Source organism: Cydia splendana, chromosome 12 (genome assembly GCF_910591565.1).
Source record: "Cydia splendana chromosome 12, ilCydSple1.2, whole genome shotgun sequence".
Lineage (NCBI taxonomy): Eukaryota > Metazoa > Arthropoda > Insecta > Lepidoptera > Tortricidae > Cydia > Cydia splendana.
Window position 1 is genome coordinate 19,159,965 of NC_085971.1, and position 12,299 is coordinate 19,172,263.

The 12,299-nt window shown below is 37.1% G+C and overlaps 1 protein-coding gene across 1 annotated transcript in view; it reads right to left on the reverse strand.

Annotated features, from left to right (window-relative positions):
- Window positions 1-1,791: 1,791 nt before the first annotated feature.
- Window positions 1,792-12,299, reverse strand: part of LOC134795729 (beta-1,3-glucan-binding protein 1-like) — a 30,100-nt gene continuing 19,592 nt past the window's right edge. The window contains exons 9-10 of the mRNA XM_063767679.1: window positions 7,785-7,871; window positions 1,792-1,959 (exon numbers count right to left, since the gene is read on the reverse strand). Coding sequence (XP_063623749.1) covers window positions 1,858-1,959; window positions 7,785-7,871 — 189 coding nt within the window. The 3' untranslated portion in view covers window positions 1,792-1,857. The remainder of the gene's footprint in view (window positions 1,960-7,784; window positions 7,872-12,299) is intronic.

Consider the following 12,299-nt stretch of genomic DNA (forward strand, 5'->3'; position numbering starts at 1 on the left):
TGGACTGGGTATTATTTAGTGACCGCATCAGAAGTGCCGGAGCATGTAAGAGGTGCACGTGGTCTGCTTTTTATGTGCAGAATGCTCTTTGCAAGGAGTAGCACTTACGCGGCTGAGATGGTTACTTCTGACGAGGGTCTGGTATCTGCCGAAGGACTGGCAATGCACCGAAGGACTGGTGTTGTTTTGTTAAAAATGAATTCCCGTTGATGTACTGTGTTCATATGAGTAAAATTGGCATTATTAAGTCAGAGTGCTATTTATTTTAAGATGTCCTACAATGATTATTATCACATTTGACCAAAATATTTTTTTTAATGCCAGATAATTTCCCCGTAAATTGATATTGATGACAATAGTAGTGATACTGTCGAGCAATGAATTAGAGCTGTTGTGATTTGTGTTTTTGATGTTTGAGATTGTTCTGTTTTCACATAAATTTGAGAGTATCCGCCAGATGGAGGCGATGATTAATGGAGTGTATCCGCTAGATAGCGGCGATGATTACTGATTATTTTTATTAAGTCGTTGCTCGATGGACTATTTTTGACTAGAGAATTGAGGATTGTTAAAGTAATTTTGAACAATCATTTTTTCTGGTTGGATTGATAACAAAGTTTGATTTTAATAGTAATTTGAGTGAGACCCAAATTGTGGGTCAGGAATGACCGAGCGATGAGATACTGTGCTGAGTATTTTGTTACAGAATCAAATGCATACACCCACACACGAGGACGTGTGTAGCGCAGGACGGCCGTGTCGGACCCTGACACCAGAAAGACGTATTGCAGCGTTATAGTTCATTATTTTAGACGCCTGTATAAAATCGATTAGCAATGTTGAGCTACGTATTATGTGTAGAGAGTAACTCCGTCTATTGGCGCATTGTTGAAATAAAGTTGCGTAGAGAGTAACGCCATCTATTGGCGTGTTGTTGAACTGAGATGACAAGTAGAAGGCTTTGGAACGTCGAGAGGTTTCTCTCGAGTGAGCGTAGGCACGAGTTGGCGTTTTTGTCGGTATGTTGGTAGACTGGTCGAGCAGGTTTGCCAACTTGACTGAGGCGGGAGCGGAGAGGCTCCGCCGCTGGTAGTTCTTCTGGATCGGACCGCGCTAGAGATCGGACGTACTCGTTAGCCAACCTCGTGCCTAACTCGCTACGTAGCTATCAGAATGATCCTTCGGGTATAAACCTTCAGGTTTATACCCGAAGGATTATTCTGATAGCTTATAGAATCCCGCGTGCTTTAACCATTTAGCAAAGTGTTTTATTTCAAGTGTTATTTTGATTTCTTATGTTTCATTAGAAGCTTACTTTTGTGAAATAAAGAAATGATGTGTTATGTGTTGTTTTAACTTGTTTTGAAAAGATTTGTCCCTCTGAGTTTGTTGCCGGTCCCATATAGGGCTAAATCTTCTCATGTTAGAGGCGTAGGGTTGGAGCCGGCCTAGCTTGACTTGAATAAAGATTTGAACGGTTTCATGTGATCTTTTCATTCTCAATTTAACCAGTCAACATTCTAATAGCAATTAGTTCTTTTCATCATTTAGTTCTGAAATATAGTAGGCACTAGTATGGTTAACGAGTCCTAAGGTTTATTTCATGCACTGGTAGCATGGTAGCGTACTGGTTTAGCTGTGAAGTAATACATTATCGTACGACCCCCACGCGCCCACCGCTTTTAGGACCATCGGTATTCGACAAGTATTACTTTGGTATTACCTACTTATTCAATTGAATTAGTTTTCCAACGGCTCGGCTGTTTCACACGGTCGGGTAGTTCCGGAGACAATTTTTTGTAAAGCTGATTTAACTACTGCCAAAGAAGGCATAATTTTATTTTATTTTTCATTCTACTATAAAGCGTAAACCCGCACGTAGTCGACTTGCAGTGCGCTGGTATCGTCGTACCACGTGGAGTACCACTGGTCTCGGCTGTTCCAGAAATTCAGCATGGCCTGAAAGATTACAAAATAATTCATCATTTTGTCCTCGCTGAGATGAGATGGAGTTAAGGATGACTCACGTTAGACCGAGCCGTGTCCGGGCCGGAGCTTCCGGTGAATACTTTTTTATGACATGTCAGGCGATCACGTGATGCTTTCCATAGAAAACGATGCGCCGGAAGCTCTTGCCCGGACACGGCCCGGTCTAACGTGGGTTATCCTTTATTCATTGTAGTCGTTTTTCTCCGTCTAATTATGTAAAGGAAGAGAATTTTCCACTTTCATATTAACTACGAATCACAACAACAAAACTATTGCCCGATGTAAGTACAAAGCTAGCGGCATCTGCCAATGGTGTATGGCATATCACTATTTGACATTGTGATCTGCTGCGGCGAGCGGTGATATGAAAATCCAACGTCGCCCCAATGTCCTTCGAGTGTTGTGATAGGTATCTGGAAAAGACAGAGAGGCATAATAGAGAGTACTCTCTCCAGGCGGGTGTTATGCCTGGGGACCAGAGTCCCACCAGACAATCGAAACTCCGAAGCGTGATGTAGAACGTGCTAGCGCCATCTGTTACAACTTTGTGGCACTACGTTGTCAGTGACTGCTCTAAAAGAGTAGAAAAAACCCATGGTCATGCTCAATGTAGGGTTCCGTAGTTACCCGTCCATCGCAATAGCTTAACCGATCATGTTCCCTAGAGGAGACGCCACTTGTACATTATTCAGTTCAGTGTATCAAAGACATATGTAACTTCGTATAAGACGAATAAAGTCTAAGGAAAAAACGTGCCTCGGAATTCAAGTAAAAGTCATTCTCGAATAGATGCCGCACACACCTTTAGCCTATCCTCGGCTAGATGGCGTGACGACACCGTTTCATATTTAACAATTTTAACACATAGATATCAGTGAATGAACATGGGTCAAAATGATATAAAAATAATAAAATCATTTATCCATATATATACATTTTTTGATAACTTTATACGTTTTCATTTTGAGTTTTAGTCGTGTGTCGATAGATGGCAGTAAATTTACAGTGACTACAAAATTTACAATGACAGGACCCCTCTATACTATCTATTCTTTTTGAGTGTATGAATCGCCTTAGGACGTTTCTAATGGTTCATACGGGGGACACTTCAAATGTAGTTAACGTCAGTGACGTCAGTAAAGATGCAGGCGACTTCTATATCTTGCTTCTGACAAAATTAGTTGACTTCCGATTACACAAACTACTTCACCAGATGTCACTATAAAATGTATATAATTTTAGTGGCATTAATATTTAAATTAAAATAAGTACGAATTCATATTTGTAATTATTATAATTTTCTATAAATTTTGCAAAAAAATAAGAATTTTGTTATAAATTGATTTAATTATGCTGTTTTTTTATGCTGGCAACACTTGCATATCCGCCAAGACATGCAATTTTTTTGCTGTCACTGGAAGAGGGTAAATTTGAAATATTTTAGTGATGGTTCAGCCATTTCCTTCATTACGGTTCTGAAAGAAATTAGATTATAGCCCGAATTAAAACACATGCCTTGTTATTAAAACCTCGAAAGTGCGTCGAGTTGTACCTCTGTGTTGGTCCGCCTTGTCGTTGAGCATTCGCTGTGTGCTGTGTTATTTTGTGCGATATGGACGCTATTTTACAGTAAATTTATTTTGTGGTAGGTACCTAAGTACTAGTACCTAAGTACTAGTACCTAAGTACTAGTACCTAAGTACTAGTACCTAAGTACTAGTACCTAAGTACTAGTAACTTTTGATAAGGCAGGCCACTATCGATAAATCTGCTACAATGCTTAGACTATGTGCTGCTGTAAAAACACTGGTAAGTTCATTTTCACGAATTATGGTACCTAATACATTCAAGTTCAATTTCTTTATTTGCATTCATGTTGTACATATAGGTATGAACTTAAACTTTGAACGAGATCTAGTAAGTAGATTTTTATTACTACGTGATAAATTGTAAACCGCAATTTTATTATGTTACTTGCTGTTACGGAACCCTTCATGGGCGAGTCCGACTCGCACTTGGCCGCTTTTTTTAATTTCCATTTCACAAATATTTGTGACACAGGGCTATAACCGCAAAAATTGAAGTTCGCAAATTGCGGAGATTTTTCTCTGTCACTCTAATTACGCCTTCATTGGAGTAAAAGAGAAAGTTCCCCGCAATTTGACAATTTCGGTTTTCGCGGTAGCCGCTCAGCATCGTGGCATTCATCCATAAAAAAAAACTATAGACGCAGTATTTGCTTTATTGGCCGTAACACACTATCGCACCGCACCAAGGTCATTGTGCGACGCACCGATAAGTAAGAGCGAGAAAGCGATATCTCTTTCTCGCTCTTACTTATGGGTGCGTCGCACAATGACCTTGGTGCGGTGCGATAGTCTGTTATCACTTTATGGTTCGTAAGGCCCCGTTCGCACGGCAGCTTTTTCAACGCGCGTTAAAAAAGCGTTTGAATGACACAAATGGATAACCATGTATGTATTCACACGAAGGCGGATTTTAAGCGCGGCGCTTTTTTATCGAGCACTGTTCGATTTTCGGCGTTGAGCGTTGGCGTCAAACTGAATAGACCATACGGAAATCCGTGTATCTGTTCTCACAAGCGTTGAAAAAGCGCCGGCGCTGCTGTCAGTTGGCTGTCAAGTGTCAATTTTTGGTGTCAATCGTCAAGATTATTATTAGTTTCACCTTAAAAATGTCAACTTATGCTTACAAATTCCTGAAATATTCAAGCTATATTAGTAGTAATAGCAAAAAAGTATGGCTTTTCTGAGATGCGTACGTGGCAGTACGACTCACAAGTGATTTTTAAGCGTTCATATGAACACAAATATTGGAAACGGTAAAAAAGCGCCAACGTCGGGTTTTAACGCAACGCTTTTTAAGCTGTCGTGCGAATGGGGCCTAATGACACAGTGACACTCTGCCACTACGCCTATAAAAAAAAACAATGTTTGCTATAATTTGCAGTTTTATTTGTGTAAAATCAACATGAACATAATAAATAATACATTATTAACCAAATTCTATAATTTTAAATTATAAATTTAACTACACAAATAAAAACATATAAAATATTTCATCTAAACGTTAGCGGTAAAAAGGTCTACTCAAACACGCGTAGTTATTTTTTTTTATTGTTATGGAGGCAAAGTTGGAAAGTTTTCATTCATTCTGTATTTCTGTTTTATTGGATTTATGGTGCGTTGTTGATTTTTTTACTTTAATATGAGTTCCGACGAAATAATGAAATTAATATTAATTGTAATCGTAGGAGTTGGAATTGGGAGCGTAAGCAGAATTGATTTTAAATAACTTGCTACCTCTGCCGCCAAGTCAAAGACGAAGTATGTATATGGTTGCTTATGGCAATTTTATTATTTGAGAAACTAAGGAAAGTGGCTTACAGTTTCTTAGAAAGTTTTGTGGCATATTTTAAAGAAATGAAAGTAACTACAAAATCGTCAACACTGGAAATTATACTTATTTACTCCATGCATAAAGCAACTATGTATGTGAAACATGATATCAACATGAAAGACTATGACTGTAAACTTATGTGACGAAAACGACAGTCAGACGGATACAAGGCGAACAAATCAAAAGCCCCCTCCAGACTATGCGCGAACGCGAGTGTGGAGTCGATTTTCGCAGACAGCGAAATCGACTCCACACTCGCGTTCGCGGCTTCGCCCGCGATTCACGCGCATAGTCTGGAGCTATAGATACATGAAAATATACGGGTAGTAAAAATACACGACTCGTGTAAAACATACCCGTGATAAAGATATAGGTACGTGTTAGTTATATTTTAGGTGTAGTTTACTTTTAGTTTTTTCTATAAATAAAACTTGGGTTTCGTGGATTTTTTATTTTATTTATTTCATTGCATGTTTGAGAAAAGCACTAAGTATACATACCTCGGCGTGAAAAGGGATTGTCGGCCTCAGGCCTATCCGTCTTCTATAGCAGTTTCCGGATCTGAACTATCTCTTCGACCGTCCCATAAGGCATATTACTAATAGTATGCATAATTTTTATAGGGATATTTAGAGAAAAGAAGCCATTACTTGCAATGTACTGCTGACAGAAATAAGGTCAACGTAGCTAATTCTGTCATATGAACTATTCCGTCCATTAACGCACCAGCCAACCTCTGTACCTTTTTACAGAACAAAGGCATGTTGACAACTTGGAAATTTCGCATGCTACTCAGCCAAATATTAATGAACAAGCCTCTACCTCAAACTTACAACAAGTTTCTAATGAAGCACCACAGCAGGCTACATTACCAACCAATACGGGTAATCTATATATTTTATATTATATTTTTAGGGTTCCGTATCCAAATGGCAAAAAACGGAACCCTTATAGGTTCGTCCTGTCTGTCTGTCTGTCCGTCTGTCCGTCTGTCCGTCTGTCCGTCTGTCCGTCTGTCCGTCCGTCCGTCCGTATGTCACAGCCACTTTTGAAATTTGCACACCAGGTTAGATTTATAAAGTGTACAAGAGATAAGAAGCGATTTTGGAAATTCAACCCCTAAGGGGGTTAAAAAGGGATGAAAGTTTGTATGGGGTTCAAGTTTTATTTTATGCTAGCAATTTCAAACTTCGTAAAAAGATATATTATTAAAATACAAGAAAATTAATTTCGGCATTTTGGGAAATTCATCCCCTAAGGTGATGAAAAAAGGGGTTGAAAGTTTGTTTGTTTGTGTTTGTTGTTTGTAAGCGATAATTTCCCTTACCGAACAGGCTACCCAGTACCTATTTCACAAACACTACAATAAATACAACTGTACAGTTGGTGCAGATCAGTTAATCGCATATTATGTGGTAAAATAAATTATAATGATGACGAAGATGAAACTAAACGTGCAGCACAATCATATTACAACAAACATAAACATTACAAAAATAAATAAATAAATTGAGTTGGCACTGGTATAACGTATATTTTTAGGCTCTATTAGGTATAAGTAAATTTTCTTATTAACATGTATTTTCTTGTGTGTGAATGCTTTTTCACCACACGCTTTCTTTTCTATTATTTACCAAAAGTTGTACTTTCCTAGCGATAATGTGGTGTAAAACATGTATTACTCTCGGCAGCAAAGTTTGCTCGCTTCTCGTGACTCTGCAACGCTCAAGATTCCACTTTTTAAATCTCTCTATACACTAGTAATTTTGGAATATTTCGCATGTTTTGACCTCGATATAAGCACGAGAGGTAAACAACAAGTTTGCTTCTTTACGAGTACACTTATTCTATTGTCTCTGTTACTATTTTCCCTACACTTATTGTATTACTTACGCTATCAACAAAATGAAAGCAATAAACATATTTACTTTAATATTCTGTTTTTTTTTTCTATTCCATTATTGATAACATTAACGTTTTCCACATAATGTTACGTCTTATCTTATCTTATTATCTTATCTTATTGTTTTCGGGGGCCCTTGCGGATACGCTTCGACCCATAGGGATACAATGTTAGGTCTACTTGGGCGGTTTACAAGTACATTTTTTGTTTGACTTCTTGTAAACAATTACAGTTATATGTTATAAGAAACCAATCAAAAAATGGACTTGTAAACCGACCAAGTATACCTAATATTATGTCAAATTTATGTGGGACGAAAGTACACATATGGATGCATATGTAGTTGTACACGCACACATACATACTTAGTTTCGGGGGAGAATCAGAGATGGCGCTTTCAAATGAGTTTCCATAAAATGCTTCAAGAGGGCTCTCTTTACCTATATTACTTACTTTACTCTTTGGTTCATACCTTGCTGGAAAGATTCTTCCACGGTTTACTGGCGCTGTCTGGGAACTCTCGTATTCCGCCCACGTTCAGACCGAGGGATATGTAGAACTATAAAAAAGACAGTAAGTTTAAAGAGGCTTTAGGGTAAGAAAGAGACGGCATATTGGCAAAAAACCGGCCAAGTGCGAGTCGGACTCGCAAACGAAGGGTTCCGTACCATTATCTATAAAAACGGTCACCCATCCAAGTACTGACCCCGCCCGACGTTGCTCAAGGCGACGGTAGCGGTGGGTAAAATTTCAGATTCTGTCAATTTACCCCATTTCACACACAAGCGCACTTCACGCACACTACTTCACTTTACTGGGACAGGTCAGTGACCCATCACGTTTTTTTAAGATTGGACTTTTAGTTTAGTATTGACCACTAGCCTCCTTTGAGGGTAAAAGCGTTCCATTGAAAGATGAAAGAGAAACAATGCATTTAATCTTGCTTTCCTTGTCTGTTCATGTCACACGTGACGTACCTATTTAATTCATTTGATTGTTGACTGTTTTATTACCTAATATTGCTTTGTCGAGATACGCGTTTTGTACAATTAAAGCGAATAAAACAAGATGTCATTAAGTCAGATGTAAAATGTTATTTACTACTCTATACGGTTTTTCATAAGGTGCAAAATCCATTCAATAGGAATTTAAATAAATAAAGATTCAGCAGGGTGGCAATTCCATTTTGGCGGATAAAGCGAAACAGAATATTTCTATCGAACCTGCTTACAAATTTTCACGAGAATCAGTTGAGAAATGTGATCTGCAAAGGAGAACAGCATACAAAAGCATTTTTGCCCAAGCTGAAACGGAGACCTTTGCTAACGCTCGGCCATTGATGGTTTAGGTACACCTATAAAAAATGGTTGTCCCTGCTGTAATTTTAATATCTTTATATTTCAACCGGTACAGTTTTACCTTCAAAAATAATCGGTATCGCTAAACAATAGCGGTACTAAGCTACTTATACGTTCACGAAATCGGTATCTGCATAACTTGATTGTTAGTAAACTAACCTGGAAAATAATCTCAAAATCACCGAAACATTTATGTACAGTCACCTGCAATAATATGTTACGTCATTAGCGCCGACTTTGCCTCCAGGGAAACTTTGCCCAAAACGACAATTTTAAACAAATTCGTTAATGTAGAAAAAAATATAATAGTTAAGGCCAGCCTGCTATTTTTAGTAGAAAATAAGTTATATTTCTGACAAAACTATATACCAAACTTGTGCATAACTTGACTTGGGAATTTTGATTTTGAGCGAGTTGCCTAATATAGGGTATATTTCGGCGGGCAAAAAATTTATAAATAATGAATGCAAGTAGAAAAAATTGAGAACCCTTTGACAAATATTTCCGGGTTTGAGTTATAACACATGAAGCATAGATTATGTCTATTGAGATTTAAACTAAAAAGGCCTAAATACACAAAAGTTTTAGCGGTGGGCAAAGTAATCCGGTAATTTGGCATCCATACCAACATTGCCCACCACCAAAAACGGATTAGGGTTGTCACTTTCATCTAATTTACCCAACTTCGCAAGTAAAAGAAGGTTATGTTTGTACACTAAAATAAGTTTATAAATATATACTGTATTTATTTGTCTTATTATCCTTTATTTAGATGTTTTATCCCGTTAACGAATAAAAAACACAACACTTATTAAACTATTGTAACAGATTTTCTCAAAAGTGACAACCCTAGCCTTTGTAAAATGCTTAGGCGAGCCTTATTTGGAAATGGGCAAAAACGGGTAGGCAACATTGCCCAGCAAATTTATTTAAAAGTTTTTACACTTATGTGCTAAGTTATTGACAGGGAATGGTAGGATTGCCCAAAACCTTTAAGTGATCCTTAGACATCATCACCATACAAGCTGTATTTGAATACCAAATTGTAAAAATACGATAAAAAATATTTTTTTTTCAAATAAACTGATGCGTTTGATCACAATGGACGTGCTGAGCAAAAAAAGTAATATGATGTGAAGTTTTTTGAGAAATTCGTTTTATAAAAAAGCGGGCAAAGTTGGTGATAATGACGGTACCTACTCTTCGAAGGCCGCAAAAATATGTGACATGGTCTTATGGTTCTACAAATAAGATCGTGTCAGATATTTTTGCGGCCTTCGTTGTGTAACATAAATTGCAGGCGACTGTACATTTGGAATAATTATTTTATTTAGTTTCAACGAAAGTTTCAAGTTTAGTATGAAAATACTTCAGATATGCAATATGCACAAAATGTAGACCTAATCGAAATAAAACATTGCTTTTTATAGGTAATTTATAAAACATTTGATACACGCGTAGGTATACATAACAATAACTAGAGCGCTATTGGCCTGTAAGCTTCATCTCGGTCTCCAAAGCCGCAAAAACTCGCTAGTACTTAGTGCTGGTCTAGCCGTTATTTTTTATTGAAGATTTTCAGAGAACAGCACGTACACGCATTTATACATATAGACGGAACGAACGGCATAATCATAATCATTTATTCGTCGCAATCCGTGGTATTACAGATCTAGGGACATGACTTTCAGGTATTACTTATGGGTCAAACAGATCACTGTGTTATGTCTTTCCTGTAGACATACACAAGAGTTAAGGGCTATAAAGGTTAATTTTCTTATTTAACCCTTATCCACGTGAAAAGGTCCTCCTTTTATTTAGAGAACTATGATAAAATCATTGCTTACATGCCCACAAGCTGTTAACTATTGCCCACAGGAGAGAAAAATGTACTGTTCGCGATAACACACTAGTTTTCTCTCCTGTGGGCAATAGTTAACAGCTTGTGGGCATGTAAGTATAGTACATTGTAGGAGAGGATGGAAAACCGCTTAAAGATGGACGAGTCGTTTGAGGGCCGACACGCTAGTGGAGGCCCTCAAATAATACGAGTCCATCTTTAGCGTTTCCGGCCGAGGCATTATATACATAGTGCTTTTCACGATTACTGCGAGGAAATAAGAAAACATTTGCATAACTATAAGTACTTGCCCGCGATTTCTCAGGTAGCAAATTACTAGCCACTGCCTGTGCTGTCTCTTGAATTTCGGTAGGCGTCAGCGTAAGAATATCATTTTCTTCACTAGAAGAACTCATTTTTATAGCGAGCGTAGATACGCGTTTCTTGTATTTTTTAGTCAAACACAATTCACACTATCCAATTCAGTAAGTATTTTCAAATCCCGCCTTTTTTACTTTTTTTATCACTTTTAAGAGGCGTTTTTCTGTTATTTGCTTCAAACCGACTCTAAACTTAGAAGCGCTTTTGCTAAAAAAAAACCACAAACAGCTACAAAAGTAAAAAAAACGCCTTAAGCGTGAACTGAATGGATAATTGTTAAAAAAAATGAACTGAATGGTTATGACATTTCTTTTTTTTTTTTCAAACAAGAAATTGGTCCTATAAATAACCTAATTTTATTTTTGAAGGAAAAAGTTGCGCCAATAAAGACCTTTTATGATTTTTATGTTTTAAATGATACTCATTGCTGTAGCGAACCGTCACCAATGACAGATGATGATAACAATGAAACATTGTAGTAGTGGTGGTTCAGGTGCTACAGCTATTGCCTACTTTCCAGCTTGGTTTTAGACCATCTATTGCCACATTTCCGAACAGTAGCGTGAAAATGATTTTATCATAGTTCTCTAAATAAAAGGAGGACCTTTTCACGTGGATAAGGGTTAAATAAGAAAATTAACCTTTACATTACAGGAAAGACATAACACAGTGATCTGTTTGACCCTTATACGAATTACATAACTCTTCCTGTTAATAGGCAATATTTTAAGATAAAAGTTCTATAATATAATACAAGATTACAATTGTCATCAAAATTCATTGACGTACAGAAGTCAAATATGTTTTTAAACTGACGCAAACCGATACCAGCATAATAAAAATTGATCCCAATCCGTAAAGATGAGTCTTTAAACTTTTTTCATTTTAAGCGAGTTTTGAAGGAACATAATACTTAAATTCGACTGTAATCGTATTGTTTTAAGATAGTTTACTGCGGTTTTCAACCATTATAACAGCAAATCAAATTTAAATGAGACGCGAGCTGATATTTATGTACCCTATTTTTTGAAATACAATTTAACTACTGGTATACTTTCTCGTGTGCGTATATGATTTAATGTCAATATAATTGTCAAAAGCAAGAAAATCAAGCTGTCATTTTCATTTGAAGAAGTACACGTGGGCTCCGGTGTAGCCCCAACCAAAGAGTATTAAATCACTACGTTTTAGCCCCAACGGGCATCTGACTTGAAGAAGAATTTTGAGTGATGTCGCCAATGTATGGAAATTGTTCGAAAGTTTACATTTGAGATTGAATTTCTGTGTTGTCTTTGTGAGTAAAAATATAAATCGATAATAAATTGGTAGCTGAATTATCTAGCTTTCAAAATCATACAATAATTCAATTACTGTCAAAGACAAAATTGTTTTGCTTCTGTCTCAAACG